Raw genomic sequence first — 15,479 nt, forward strand, 5'->3', positions numbered from 1 at the left:
TGGGGAATGGGAGCGGTGCAGGGGGCTGCAGGGCCTGGGTTAACCTCTACATCACCAGAGGAACAGAGGAGGAGTAGGATAAGGCTATGGCTAAAGGCTGTCAAAACTGGTCGTCTAGTGCGTTGGGGACAGAGAATAAAAGGAGCAGATTTCTGGGCCTGGTAGAATAGATTCAGGGCATAATGTACAGACAGGGGTATGGTGGGGTGCGGGTAAAGTGGAGGTAAACCCAGGTACTGAGTGATGATAAGAGAGGTTGCATCTCTGGACGCGCTAGTTATGCTGGATGAGGTCACTGCATGTGTGGGAGGATGGGACAAAGGAGGCATCTAAGGCATGTAGAGTGGGACTAGGGGCTCCGCAGTAAACTAAAACAATGATAACTATCCTAAACAACAGTATGCATGGCATATTGACATTAGAGAGAGACATAAAGCTAGGCATAAAGCAATCACAGGTGTAGATTGGGAGAGCTAGCTAAGACAACAACGGGTAAGAAAACAACAGCTAATCAGCTAAGACAACAACAACAGGTAATATGGAGATGAATCGGCAGAGAGGGTCGGTTAACTACACACAGGGCCTAAACAAAATGGAGTACCGTGATTAATGGACAGTACAGCAGGCATCAGCTATGTAGCCAAGTGAACATAGGGTCCAGTGAACAGCAATAGATGAAACAGGGAAGCTGGGGTAGTTGTTATTACTACGCTAGCAAGCGGGAGACACAGCGTTTAAAGTTAGCAGGCCGGGGCTAGTAAAAGCATCTGCTCCGTTGTCCGGCAAAAGGCCGGTTCAAGGCACAGAGGATGGAGTTACGTCGGCAGACCAATCGTGATGGAACGGCGGGGCTTCATGTCGACAAAGGGTCCAGGCCAGTTGGCGAAAGAGGTATTGTAGTTGTAGTAATTTTGTTTGCTAGCCTGGAGATGTGCCTGGCTCACGGCTAACTGGTGCTAGCTTTGGGGCGGGGGAATTAGCCGCTATAGCCACTCGGTAGCAGCTAGCTAGCAGCGATGATCCGATGCAAAGGTCCAGAGCTTACGGCAAGGATCCGGTGGAGTAGTGGAATTCTAGCCGTGTTGGGGTAGAGTCCGGGAGGGATCAGCTGTGTAGCCGAGTGATCACTGGGCCTGGCTCAGGGCTAGCTTCGGGGCTGGGCCACTCGGTGGCAGCTAACTAGCTGTGATGATCAGGAGTAATGGTCCAGGGCTTACGGCAGGAATCCGGCGTTGTAGTGGAGAAAACAGTCCAATACTGGCAGGCTGGAAAGTTTTATCCAGGCTAAAAGTGGCTGTGCAGAAGATAAAGGCCGCTAGCAGCGGCTGATAATGACTAAATAGCTAGTAGCTAATTAGCTGGTTAGCTTCTGATGGCTAGCTGCTGACGGAGGTTCTGATGACTAGCTGCTGATGGAGGTTCTGATAGCTAGCTGCTGAAGGAGGTTCTGATGGCTAGCTGCTGATGGAGGTTCTGATGGCTAGCTGCTGAAGGAGGTTCTGATGGCTAGCTGCTGATGGAGGTTCTGATGGCTAGCTGCTGATGGAGGTTCTGATGGCTAGCTGCCGATGGAGGTTCTGATGGCTAGCTGCTGATGGAGGTTCTGATGGCTAGCTGCCGATGGTTCTGATGGAGGTTCTGATGGAGGTTTTGATGGCTAGCTGCTGGAGGTTCTGATGGAGGTTCTGATGGCTAGCTGCTGAAGGAGGTTCTGATGGCTAGCTGCTGATGGAAGTTCTGATGGCTAGCTGCTGATGGAGGTTCTGATGGCTAGCTGCTGATGGAGCTTCTGATGGCTAGCTGCTGATGGAGGTTCTGATGGCTAGCTGCCGATGGTTCTGATGGAGGTTCTGATGGCTAGCTGCTGGAGGTTCTGATGGAGGTTCTGATGGCTGGCTGCTGATGGAGGTTCTGATGGCTAGCTGCTGATTGAGGTTCTGATGGCTAGCTGCCGATGGAGGTTCTGATGGCTAGCTGCTGATGGAGGTTCTGATGGCTAGCTGCCGATGGAGGTTCTGATGGCTAGCTGCTGATGGAGGTTCTGATGGCTAGCTGCCGATGGAGGTTTGATGGAGGTTCTGATGGCTAGCTGCTGATGGAGGTTTTGATGGAGGTTCTGATGGCTAGCTGCTGATGGAGGTTCTGATGGAGGTTCTGATGGCTAGCTGGGTGAAGCGGGTAACCGGAAAGTATGTTTAATTTAAAAATGGAAAAGATATTGAAAATAAATTGAAATATATACAAAAAAGACGAAAAATAAAAAATGTACATGGGAGGACAACAAACCACGTCTGCACTGCTACGCCATCTTGGATTGTTACTCCTTAACCCCTACTCCCTAACCCCTATGCCCTAAACCCCATCTCTAACCCCTACTCCCTAAACCCTATCTCCTAAACCCCATCCCTAACCCCTACTCCCTAACCCCTACTTCTTAACCCCTACTCCCTACTCACTACTCCCTAATCCCTAACCCCTACTCCCTAACCCCTACTCCCTAACCCCTACTCCCTAACCCCTACTCCCTAACCCCTACACCCTAACCCCTACTCCCTAACCCCTACTCCCTAACACCTACTCCCTAACCCATAACCCCTACTCCCTAACCCCTACTCCCTAACCCTAACCCCTAACCCCTACTCCCTAACCGCTACTCCCTAACCCCTACTCCCTAACCCCAACTCCCTACTCCCTACTCCCTAACCCCTACTCCCTACTCCCTACTCCCTAACCCCTACTCCCTAACCCCTACTCCCTAACCCCTACTCCCTACTCCCTAACCCCTACTCCCTAACCCCTACTCCCTAACCCCTACTCCCTAACCCCTACTCCCTATCTCCTAACCCCTACTCCATAACCCCTACTCCCTACTCCTTAACCACTATGTGTGTCTGTGTGTGTGTGTGTGTGTGTGTCTCCCTAACCCCTGTGTGTGTGTGTGTGTGTGTGTCTCCCTAACCCCTGTGTGTGTGTGTGTGTGTGTGTGTGTGTGTGTGTGTGTGTGTGTGTGTGTGTGTGTGTGTGTGTGTGTGTGTGTGTGTGTGTGTGTGTGTGTGTGTGTGTGTGTGTGTAGATGGAGAGAGTGATCGTAGCGATGCAAGATCCTGACATGGGGATGAAGATGAGAAACCAGAGACTCCTCATCACCGTTATTCCCCACGCCATGACCGGTAGGTTACCAAGGCTACCACACCCTGACCTCTAGGTCCTCATCACCGTTATTCCCCACGCCATGACCGGTAGGTTACCAAGGTTACCACACCCTGACCTCTAGGTCCTCATCACCGTTATACCCCACGCCATGACCGGTAGGTTATCAAGGTTATACCAGACCGTGACCAGTAGGGTTATACCAGGCCGTGACCAGTAGGGTTATACCAGACCGTGACCAGTAGGGTTATACCAGACCGTGACCAGTAGGGTTGTACCAGACCGTGACCAGTAGGGTTATACCAGACCGTGACCAGTAGGGTTATCCCAGACCGTGACCAGTAGGGTTGTACCAGACCGTGACCAGTAGGGTTATACCAGACCGTGACCAGTAGGGTTGTACCAGACCGTGACCAGTAGGGTTATACCACACAGTGACCAGTAGGGTTGTACCACACCGCGACCAGTAGGGTTGTACCACACCGCGACCAGTAGGGTTATACCACACCGTTACCAATAGGGTTATACCAGACCCGAACCAGTAGGGTTGTACCAGACCGTGACCAGTAGGGTTGTACCAGACCGTGACCAGTAGGGTTGTACCAGACCGTGACCAGTAGGGTTATACCAGACCGTGACCAGTAGGGTTATACCACACCATGACCAGTAGGGTTATACCAGACCCGAACCAGTAGGGTTGTACCAGACCGTGACCAGTAGGGTTGTACCAGACCGTGACCAGTAGGGTTGTACCAGACCGTGACCAGTAGGGTTATACCAGACCGTGACCAGTAGGGTTATACCACACCGTGACCAGTAGGGTTATACCAGACCGTGACCAGTAGGGTTGTACCAGACCGTGACCAGTAGGGTTGTACCACACCGCGACCAGTAGGGTTGTACCACACCGCGACCAGTAGGGTTATACCACACCGTTACCAATAGGGTTATACCAGACCCGAACCAGTAGGGTTGTACCAGACCGTGACCAGTAGGGTTGTACCAGACCGTGACCAGTAGGGTTGTACCAGACCGTGACCAGTAGGGTTATACCAGACCGTGACCAGTAGGGTTATACCACACCATGACCAGTAGGGTTATACCAGACCCGAACCAGTAGGGTTGTACCAGACCGTGACCAGTAGGGTTGTACCAGACCGTGACCAGTAGGGTTGTACCAGACCGTGACCAGTAGGGTTATACCAGACCGTGACCAGTAGGGTTATACCACACCATGACCAGTAGGGTTATACCAGACCCGAACCAGTAGGGTTGTACCAGACCGTGACCAGTAGGGTTGTACCAGACCGTGACCAGTAGGGTTGTACCAGACCGTGACCAGTAGGGTTATACCAGACCGTGACCAGTAGGGTTATACCACACCATGACCAGTAGGGTTATACCAGACTGTGACCAGTAGGGTTATACCAGACCGTGACCAGTAGGGTTATACCACACCGTGACCAGTAGGGTTATACCAGACCGTGACCAGTAGGGTTATACCAGACCGTGACCAGTAGGGTTATACCAGACCGCGACCAGTAGGGTTATACCACACCGTGACCAGTAGGGTTATACCAGACCGTGACCAGTAGCATGATCAAAATGTTTGTGATCTGTCCAGATCCATCTACAGTTGGCATTAATCCAGATCCGTCTACACTTGGCATTAATCCAGATCCGTCTACACTGGGCATTAATCCAGATCCGTCTACACTTGGCATTAATCCAGATCCGTTTACACTGGGCATTAATCCAGATCCGTCTACACTTGTCATTAATCCAGATCCGTCTACACTTGGCATTAATCCAGATCCGTCTACACTTGGCATTAATCCAGGTCCGTCTACACTTGGCAATAATCCAGATCCGTCATTAATCCAGATCCGTCTACACTTGGCATTAATCCAGATCCGTCTACACTTGGCGTTAATCCAGATCCATCTACACTTGGCGTTAACCCAGATCCGTCTACACTTGGCGTTAATCCAGATCCGTCTACACTTGGCATTAATCCAGATCCGTCTACACTGGGCATTAATCCAGATCCGTCTACACTTGGCATTAATCCAGATCCGTCTACACTGGGCATTTATCCCTAGTAGGGTTATACCACACCGTGACACTTGGCATTAATCCAGACACAATGGGTTCCGAACTACCTCTGGACGGGGTCAGGAAGATCTGATCACAAACAGCATGTGGACAAGATCAGGACAAAGGAGGCATGTTAGATCGGGGTGTAAACGGGGGCTAACGTCTCTTTCTCTTCAGGTAATGACGTCATCGAGTGGCTGATTCAGAAGTACAATATAACAGAGGAAGGTGAGTCCTGCTCTTCTTTATTTCACTGTGGATGTAAATCCCCCTGTCACTATTTCTAGTTTTATACCATATCTTCATCTCAAAGCTGCAATATGTCACTTTGAAATGTGTGTGTGTAGAGGCGCGCCACCTGGGAGGACTCCTGGTGCAGTATGGGTACATCTATCCTCTGAAGGAGCCGCGCTCTCTGCTACTGAGATCTGATGGCTCTCCTTACCGCTTCCAGGTAACACAGACACCTCCCTAACTCTCTCTTTCTCTCTCTCTCTCTCTCTCTCTCTCTCTCTCTCTCTCTCTCTCTCTCTCAGTCTCTCTGTCTCACTCTCTCTCTCTTTCTCTCTCTCTCTCTCTCTCTCTCTACTACTGAGATCTGATGACTATCCTCACCGATTTTCTACTGCCAAGTTTACACCTTCACTGTTACAGTGGAACGTTTTGTCCAGGAAGTTGTCTAAAAGGGATTGAATTTGATGCATCCTAATTGTTTTTTTGGCAGGTTTCCACACTAGTTTCCTTCCACCTATAGCATTTCTTAATATTACTCAGTTCCTTTGGCTTCGATGCCTCATCACTGAGAAATTCTCTGTTCAAGTAGACTGCTGTGGTCTGATACGGGTGTCAGTGGGCTGACTGTGGTCTGATAGGGGTGTCAGTGGGCTGTGGTCTGATAGGGGCGTCAGTGGGCTGACTGTAGTCTGATAGTGGTGTCAGTGGGCTGACTGTGGTCTGATAGGGGTGTCAGTGGGCTGACAAGGGTGTTAGTGGGCTGTGGTCTGATAGGGGTGTCAGTGGGCTGACTGTGGTCTGATAGGGGTGTCAGTGGGCTGACTGTGGTCTGATAGGGGTGTCTGTGGGCTGAGTGTGGTCTGATAGGGGTGTCAGTGGGCTGTGGTCTGATAGGGGTGTCAGTGGGCTGACTGTGATCTGATAGGGGTGTCAGTGGGCTGAATGTGGTCTGATAGGGGAGTCAGTCGGCTGTGATCTGATAGGGGTGTCAGTGGGCTGACTGTGGTCTGATAGGGGTGTCAGTGGGCTGTGGTCTGATAGGGGTGTCAGTGGGCTGTGATCTGATAGGGGTGTCAGTGGGCTGACTGTGGTCTGATAGGGGTGGCAGTGGGCTGACTGTGGTCTGATAGGGGTGTCAGTGGGCTGACTGTAAACTGATAGGGGTGTCACTGGGCTGACTGTGGTCTGATAGGGGTGTCAGTGGGATGTGGTCTGATAGGTGTGTCAGTGGGCTGACTGTGGTCTGAAAGGGGAGTCAGTGGGCTGTGGTCTGATAGGGGTGTCAGTGGGCTGACTGTGGTCTGATAGGGTGTCAGTGGGCTGACTGTGGTCTGATAGGGGTGTCAGTGGGCTGTGGTCTAATAGGGGTGTCAGTGGGCTGTGGTCTGATAGGGGTGTCAGTGGGCTGACTGTGATCTGATAGGGGTGTCAGTGGGCTGACTGTGGTCTGATAGGGGTGTCAGTGGGCTGACTGTGGTCTGATAGGGGTGTCAGTGGGCTGTGGTCTGATAGGGGTGTCAGTGGGCTGACTGTGGTCTGATAGGGGTGTCAGTGGGCTGACTGTGGTCTGATAGGGGTGTCAGTGGGCTGACTGTGGTCTGATAGGGGTGTCAGTGGGCTGACTGTGGTCTGATAGGGGTGTCAGTGGGCTGACTGTGGTTTGATAGGGGAGTCAGTGGGCTGTGGTCTGATAGGGGTGTCAGTGGGCTGACTGTGATCTGACAGGGGTGTCAGTGGGCTGACTGTGGTCTGATAGGGGAGTCAGTGGGCTGTGGTCTGATAGGGGTGTCAGTGGGCTGACTGTGGTCTAATAGGGGTGTCAGTGGGCTGACTGTGGTCTGATGGGGGTGTCAGTGGGCTGTGGTCTGATAGGGGTGTCAGTAGGCTGTGGTCTGATAGGGGTGTCAGTGAGCTGTGGTCTGATAGGGGTGTAATTGGGCTGACTGTGGTCTGATAGGAGTGTCATTGGGCTGACTGTGGTCTAATAGGGCTGTCAGTGGGCTGACTGTGGTCTGATAGAGGTGTCAGTGGGCTGACTGTGGTCTGATAGGGGTGTCAGTTGGCTGACTGTGATCTGTTAGGGGTGTCAGTGGGCAGACTGTGATCTGTTAGGGGTGTCAGTGGGCTGTCTGTGGTCTGATAGGGGTGTCAGTGGGCTGACTGTGATCTGATAGGGGTGTCAGTGGGCTGACTGTGGTCTGATAGGGGTGTCAGTGGGCTGACTGTGATCTGATAGGGGTGTCAGTGGGCTGACTGTGGTCTGATAGGGGTGTCAGTGGGCTGACTGTGGTCTGATAGGGGTGTCAGTGGGCTCACTGTGGTCTTATAGGGTGTCAGTGGGCTGACTGTGGTCTGATAGGGGTGTCAGTGGGCTGTGGTCTAATAGGGGTGTCAGTGGGCTGTGGTCTGATAGGGGTGTCAGTGGGCTGACTGTGATCTGATAGGGGTGTCAGTGGGCTGACTGTGGTCTGATAGGGGTGTCAGTGGGCTGACTGTGGTCTGATAGGGGTGTCAGTGGGCTGTGGTCTGATAGGGGTGTCAGTGGGCTGACTGTGGTCTGATAGGGGTGTCAGTGGGCTGACTGTGGTCTGATAGGGGTGTCAGTGGGCTGACTGTGGTCTGATAGGGGTGTCAGTGGGCTGACTGTGGTCTGATAGGGGTGTCAGTGGGCTGACTGTGGTTTGATAGGGGAGTCAGTGGGCTGTGGTCTGATAGGGGTGTCAGTGGGCTGACTGTGATCTGACAGGGGTGTCAGTGGGCTGACTGTGGTCTGATAGGGGAGTCAGTGGGCTGTGGTCTGATAGGGGTGTCAGTGGGCTGACTGTGGTCTGATAGGGGTGTCAGTGGGCTGACTGTGGTCTGATAGGGGTGTCAGTGGGCTGTGGTCTGATAGGGGTGTCAGTAGGCTGTGGTCTGATAGGGGTGTCAGTGAGCTGTGGTCTGATAGGGGTGTAATTGGGCTGACTGTGGTCTGATAGGAGTGTCATTGGGCTGACTGTGGTCTAATAGGGCTGTCAGTGGGCTGACTGTGGTCTGATAGAGGTGTCAGTGGGCTGACTGTGGTCTGATAGGGGTGTCAGTTGGCTGACTATGGTCTGATAGGGGTGTCAGTGGGCTGTGGTCTGATAGGGGTGTCAGTGGGCTGTGGTCTGATAGGGGTGTCAGTAGGCTGACGGTGATCTGATAGGGGTGTCAGTGGGCTGACTGTGGTCTGATAGGGGTGTCAGTGGGCTGACTGTGGTCTGATAGGGGTTTCAGTGGGCTGACTGTGATCTGAAAGGGGTGTCAGTAAGCTGACTGTGGTCTGATTGAGGTGTCAGTGGGCAGACTGTGGTCTGATAGGGGTGTCAGTGGGCTGACTGTGGTCTGATAGGGGTGTCAGTGGGCTGACTGTGATCTGATAAGGGTGTCAGTGGGCTGACTGTGGTCAGAAAGGGGAGTCATTGGGCTGTGATCTGATAGGGGTGTCAGTGGGCTGACTGTGGTCTGATAGGGGTGTCAGTGGGCTGACTGTGGTCTGATAGGGGTGTCAGTAGGCTGTGGTCTGATAGGGGTATCAGTGAGCTGTGGTCTGATAGGGGTGTCAGTGGGCTGACTGTGGTCTGATAGGGGTGTCAGTAGGCTGTGGTCTGATAGGGGTATCAGTGAGCTGTGGTCTGATAGGGGTGTCATTGGGCTGACTGTGGTCTGATATTAGTGTCATTGGGCTGACTGTGGTCTAATAGGGCTGTCAGTGGGCTGACTGTGGTCTGATAGAGGTGTCAGTGGGCTGACTGTGGTCTGATAGTTGTGTCAGTTGGCTGACTGTGGTCTGATAGGGGAGTCAGTGGGCTGACTATGGTCTGATAGGGGTGTCAGTGGGCTGTGGTCTGATAGGGGTGTCAGTGGGCTGTGGTCTGATAGGGGTGTCAGTAGGCTGACGGTGATCTGATAGGGGTGTCAGTGGGCTGACTGTGGTCTGATAGGGGTGTCAGTGGGCTGACTGTGGTCTGATAGGGGTTTCAGTGGGCTGACTGTGATCTGAAAGGGGTGTCAGTAAGCTGACTGTGGTCTGATTGAGGTGTCAGTGGGCAGACTGTGGTCTGATAGGGGTGTCAGTGGGCTGACTGTGGTCTGATAGGGGTGTCAGTGGGCTGACTGTGATCTGATAAGGGTGTCAGTGGGCTGACTGTGGTCAGAAAGGGGAGTAAGTCGGCTGTGATCTGATAGGGGTGTCAGTGGGCTGACTGTGGTCTGATAGGGGTGTCAGTGGGCTGACTGTGGTCTGATAGGGGTGTCAGTGGGCTGACTGTGATCTGATAGGGGTGTCAGTGGGCTGACTGTGGTCAGAAAGGGGAGTCAGTGGGCTGTGATCTGATAGGGGTGTCAGTGGGCTGACTGTGGTCTGATAGGGGTGTCAATGGGCTGACTATGGTCTGAAAGGGGTGTCAGTGGGCTGACTGTGGTCTGATAGGGGAGTCAGTGGGCTGTGGTCTAATAGGGGTGTCAGTGGGCTGTGGTCTGATAGGGGTGTCAGTGGGCTGACTGTGATCTGATAGGGGTGTCAGTGGGCTGGTAGTGGTCTGATAGGGGTGTCAATGGGCTGTGGTCTGATAGGGGTGTCATTGGGCTGACTTTGGTCTGATAGGGGTGTCAGTGGGCTGACTGTGGTCTGATTGGGCTGTCAGTGGGCTGACTGTGGTCTGATAGGGGTGTCAGTGGGCTGACTGTGGTCTGATAGGGGTGTCAGTGGGCTGACTGTGGTCTGATAGGGGAGTCAGTGGGCTGTGATATGATAGGGGTGTCAGTGGGCTGACTGTGGTCTGATAGGGGTGTCAGTGGGCTGACTGTGATTTGACAGGGGTGTCAGTGGGCTGACTGTGGTCTGATAGGGGAGTAAGTGGGCTGTTGTCTGATAGGGGTGTCAGTGGGCTGACTGTGGTCTGATAGGGGTGTCAGTGGGCTGACTGTGGTCTGATAGGGGTGTCAGTGGGCTGACTGTGGTCTGATAGGGGAGTCAGTGGGCTGTGATCTGATAGGGGTGTCAGTGGGCTGTCTGTGGTCTGATAGGGGTGTCAGTGGGCTGACTGTGGTCTGATAGGGGTATCAGTGGGCTGACTGTGGTTTGATAGGGGAGTCAGCAGGCTGTGGTCTGATAGGGGTGTCAGTGGGCTGACTGTGGTCTGATAGGGGTGTCAGTGGGCTGACTGTGGTTTGATAGGGGTGTCAGTGGGCTGAATGTGGTCTGATAGGGGTGTCAGTGGCTGGCTGTTGTATGATAGGTGTGTCAGTGGGCTGCCTGTGGTCTAATAGGGGTGTCAGTGGGCTGTGGTCTGATAGGGGTGTCAGTGGGCTGGCTGTGGTCTTATAGGGGTGTCAGTGGGATGGCTGTGGTCTGATAGGTGTGTCAGTGGGCTGGCTGTGGTCTGATAGGGGTGTCAGTGGGCTGGCTGTGGTCTGATAGGGGTGTCAGTGGGCTAGCTGTTGTCTGATAGGGGTGTAAGTGGGCTGTGGTCTGATAGGGGTGTCAGTGGGCTGACTGTGGTCCGATAGGGATGTCAGTAGGCTAACTGTGGTCTGATAGGGGTGTCAGTGGGCTGTGGTCTGATAGGGGTGTCAGTGGGCTGTGGTCTGATAGGGGTGTCAGTGGGCAGACTGTGATCTGATAGGGGTGTCAGTGGGCTGGTAGCGGTCTGATAGCGGAGTCAGTGGGCTGACTGTTGTCTGATAGGGGTGTCAGTGGGCTGACTGTGATCTGATAGGGGTGTCAGTGGGCTGTGGTCTGATAGGGGTGTCAGTGGGCTGACTGTGGTCTGATAAGGATGTCAGTGGGTTGTGGTCTGATAGCGGTGTCAGTGGGCTGTGGTCTTATAGGGGTGTCAGTGGGCTGATTGTGGTCTGATAAGGATGTCAGTGGGTTGTGGTCTGATAGGGGTGTCAGTGGGCTGACTGTGGTCTGATAGGTGTGTCAGTGGGCTGACTGTGATCTGATAGGGGTGTCAGTGGGCTGTGGTCTGATAGGGGTGTCAGTGGGCTGACTGTGGTCTGATAGGGGTGTCAGTGGCTGGCTGTGGTCTGATAAGGGTGTCAGTGGGCTGACTGTGGTCTAATAGGGGTGTCAGTGTGCTGTGGTCTGATAGGGGTGTCAATGGGCTGGCTGTGGTCTGATAGGGGTGTCAGTGGGCTGGGTGTGGTCTGATAAGGGTGTCAGTGGGCTGGCTGTGGTCTGATAGGGGTGTCAGTGGGCTGGCTGTGGTCTGATAGGGGTGTCAGTGGGCTGGCTGTGGTCTGATAGGGGTGTCAGTGGGCTGTGGTCTGATAGGGGTGTCAGTGGGCTGACTGTGGTCTGATAGGGGTGTCAGTAGGCTGAATGTGGTCTGATAGGGGTGTCAGTGGGCTGACTGTGGTCTGATAGGGGTGTCAGTGGGCTGGCTGTGGTCTGATAGGGGTGTCAGTGGGCTAGCTGTGGTCTGATAGGGGTGTCAGTGGGCTGTGGTCTGATAGGGGTGTCAGTGGGCTGTGGTCTGATAGGGGTGTCAGTGGGCTGACTGTGATCTGATAGGGGTGTCAGTGGGCTGTGGTCTGATAGGGGTGTCAGTGGGCTGACTGTGGTCTGATAGGGGTGTCAGTGGGCTGACTGTGGTCTGATAGGGGTGTCAGTGGGCTAGCTGTGGTCTGATAGGGGTGTCAGTGGGCTGTGGTCTGATAGGGGTGTCAGTGGGCTGACTGTGATCTGATAGGGGTGTCAGTGGGCTGTGGTCTGATAGGGGTGTCAGTGGGCTGACTATGGTCTGATAGGGGTGTCAGTGGGCTGACTGTGGTCTGATAGGGGTGTCAGTGGGCTGACTGTGATCTGATAGGGGTGTCAGTGGGCTGACTGTGGTCTGATAGGGGTGTCAGTGGGCTGACTGTGGTCTGATAGGGGAGTCAGTGGGCTGTGATCTGATAGGGGTGTCAGTGGGCTGACTGTGATCTGATAGGGGTGTCAGTAGGCTGAATGTGGTCTGATAAGGGTGTCAGTGGACTGACTGTGGTCTGATAGGGGTGTCAGTGGGCTGACTGTGGTCTGATAGGGGTGTCAGTGGGCTGACTGTGGTCTGATAGGGGTGTCAGTGGCTGGCTGTGGTCTGATAAGGGTGTCAGTGGGCTGACTGTGGTCTAATAGGGGTGTCAGTGTGCTGTGGTCTGATAGGGGTGTCAATGGGCTGGCTGTGGTCTGATAGGGGTGTCAGTGGGCTGGGTGTGGTCTGATAAGGGTGTCAGTGGGCTGGCTGTGGTCTGATAGGGGTGTCAGTGGGCTGGCTGTGGTCTGTTAGGGGTGTCAGTGGGCTGGCTGTGGTCAAATAGGGGTGTCAGTGGGCTGTGGTCTGATAGGGGTGTCAGTGGGCTGACTGTGGTCTGATAGGGGTGTCAGTAGGCTGAATGTGGTCTGATAGGGGTGTCAGTGGGCTGACTGTGGTCTGATAGGGGTGTCAGTGGGCTGGCTGTGGTCTGATAGGGGTGTCAGTGGGCTAGCTGTGGTCTGATAGGGGTGTCAGTGGGCTGTGGTCTGATAGGGGTGTCAGTGGGCTGTGGTCTGATAGGGGTGTCAGTGGGCTGACTGTGATCTGATAGGGGTGTCAGTGGGCTGTGGTCTGATAGGGGTGTCAGTGGGCTGACTGTGGTCTGATAGGGGTGTCAGTGGGCTGACTGTGGTCTGATAGGGGTGTCAGTGGGCTAGCTGTGGTCTGATAGGGGTGTCAGTGGGCTGTGGTCTGATAGGGGTGTCAGTGGGCTGACTGTGATCTGAAAGGGGTGTCAGTGGGCTGTGGTCTGATAGGGGTGTCAGTGGGCTGACTATGGTCTGATAGGGGTGTCAGTGGGCTGACTGTGGTCTGATAGGGGTGTCAGTGGGCTGACTGTGATCTGATAGGGGTGTCAGTGGGCTGACTGTGGTCTGATAGGGGTGTCAGTGGGCTGACTGTGGTCTGATAGGGGAGTCAGTGGGCTGTGATCTGATAGGGGTGTCAGTGGGCTGACTGTGATCTGATAGGGGTGTCAGTAGGCTGAATGTGGTCTGATAAGGGTGTCAGTGGACTGACTGTGGTCTGATAGGGGTGTCAGTGGGCTGGCTGTGGTCTGATAGGGGTGTCAGTGGGCAAACTGTGGTCTGATAGGGGTGTCAGTGGGCTGTGGTCTGATAGGGGTGTCAGTGGGCTGTGGTCTGATAAGGATGTCAGTGGGTTGTGATCTGATAGCGGTGTCAGTTGGCTGTGGTCTTATAGGGGTGTCAGTGGGCTGATTGTGGTCTGATAAGGATGTCAGTGGGTTGTGGTCTGATAGGGGTGTCAGTGGGCTGACTGTGTTATGATAGGGGTGTCAGTGGGCTGACTGTGGTCTGATAGGGGAGTCAGTGGGCTGTGATCTGATAGGGGTGTCAGTGGGCTGACTGTGGTCTGATAGGGGTGTCAGTGGGCTGACTGTGGTCTGATAGGGGTGTCAGTGGGCTGACTGTGATCTGATAGGGGTGTCAGTGGGCTGACTGTGGTCTGATAGGGGTGTCAGTGGGCTAACTGTGGTCTGATAGGGGTGTCAGTGGGCTGACTGTGGTCTGATAGGGGTGTCAGTGGGCTGACTGTGGTCTGATAGGGGTGTCAGTGGGCTGTGGTCTGATAGGGGTGTCAGTGGGCTGTGGTCTGATAGGGGTGTCAGTGGGCAGACTGTGATCTGATAGGGGTGTCAGTGGGCTGGTAGTGGTCTGATAGCGGTGTCAGTGGGCTGACTGTTGTCTGATAGGGGTGTCAGTGGGCTGACTGTGATCTGATAGGGGTGTCAGTGGGCTGTGGTCTGATAGGGGTGTCAGTGGGCTGACTGTGGTCTGATAAGGATGTCAGTGGGTTGTGGTCTGATAGCGGTGTCAGTGGGCTGTGGTCTTATAGGGGTGTCAGTGGGCTGATTGTGGTCTGATAAGGATGTCAGTGGGTTGTGGTCTGATAGGGGTGTCAGTGGGCTGACTGTGGTCTGATAGGTGTGTCAGTGGGCTGACTGTGATCTGATAGGGGTGTCAGTGGGCTGTGGTCTGATAGTTGTGTCAGTGGGCTGACTGTGGTCTGATAAGGATGTCAGTGGGTTGCTGTCTGATAGGGGTGTCAGTACGCTGTGGTCTGATAGGGGTGTCAGTGGGCTGGCTGTGGTCTGATAGGGGTGTCAGTGGCTGGCTGTGGTCTGATAGGGGTGTCAGTGGGCTGACTGTGGTCTAATAGGGGTGTCAGTGGGCTGTGGTCTGATAGGGGTGTCAATGGGCTGGCTGTGGTCTGATAGGGGTGTCAGTGGGCTGGGTGTGGTCTGATAAGGGTGTCAGTGGGCTGGCTGTGGTCTGATAGGGGTGTCAGTGGGCTGGCTGTGGTCTGTTAGGGGTGTCAGTGGGCTGGCTGTGGTCAAATAGGGGTGTCAGTGGGCTGACTGTGGTCTGATAGGGGTGTCAGTGGGCTGACTGTGGTCTGATAGGGGTGTCAGTGGGCTAGCTGTGGTCTGATAGGGGTGTCAGTGGGCTGTGGTCTGATAGGGGTGTCAGTGGCTGACTGTGATCTGAAAGGGGTGTCAGTGGGCTGTGGTCTGATAGGGGTGTCAATGGGCTGACTATGGTCTGATAGGGGTGTCAGTGGGCTGACTGTGGTCTGATAGGGGTGTCAGTGGGCTGACTGTGATCTGATAGGGGTGTCAGTGGCTGACTGTGGTCTGATAGGGGTGTCAGTGGGCTGACTGTGGTCTGATAGGGGAGTCAGTGGGCTGTGATCTGATAGGGGTGTCAGTGGGCTGACTGTGATCTGATAGGGGTGTCAGTGGGCTGATTGTGGTCTGATAAGGGTGTCAGTGGACTGACTGTGGTCTGATAGGGGTGTCAGTGGGCTGGCTGTGGTCTGATAGGGGTGTCAGTGGGCTAACTGTGGTCTGATAGGGGTGTCAGTGGGCTGTGGTCTGATAGGGGTGTCAGTGGGCTGTGGTCTGATAAGGATGTCAGTGGGTTGTGATCTGATAGC

At 54.1% G+C, this 15,479-nt stretch overlaps 2 protein-coding genes across 2 annotated transcripts in view; one reads left to right on the forward strand and one right to left on the reverse strand.

The window, feature by feature from the left end:
* Positions 1-15,479, reverse strand: part of LOC115188874 (regulator of G-protein signaling 11-like) — a 448,181-nt gene that overhangs the window by 76,392 nt on the left and 356,310 nt on the right.
* LOC115188909 (regulator of G-protein signaling 11-like) overlaps positions 1-15,479 on the forward strand; it is a 36,188-nt gene that overhangs the window by 5,759 nt on the left and 14,950 nt on the right. Inside the window, exons 2-4 of the mRNA XM_029747741.1 lie at positions 3,074-3,170; positions 5,425-5,475; positions 5,595-5,701. Coding sequence (XP_029603601.1) covers positions 3,074-3,170; positions 5,425-5,475; positions 5,595-5,701 — 255 coding nt within the window. The remainder of the gene's footprint in view (positions 1-3,073; positions 3,171-5,424; positions 5,476-5,594; positions 5,702-15,479) is intronic.

Source organism: Salmo trutta, unplaced genomic scaffold, assembly GCF_901001165.1.
Source record: "Salmo trutta unplaced genomic scaffold, fSalTru1.1, whole genome shotgun sequence".
Lineage (NCBI taxonomy): Eukaryota > Metazoa > Chordata > Actinopteri > Salmoniformes > Salmonidae > Salmo > Salmo trutta.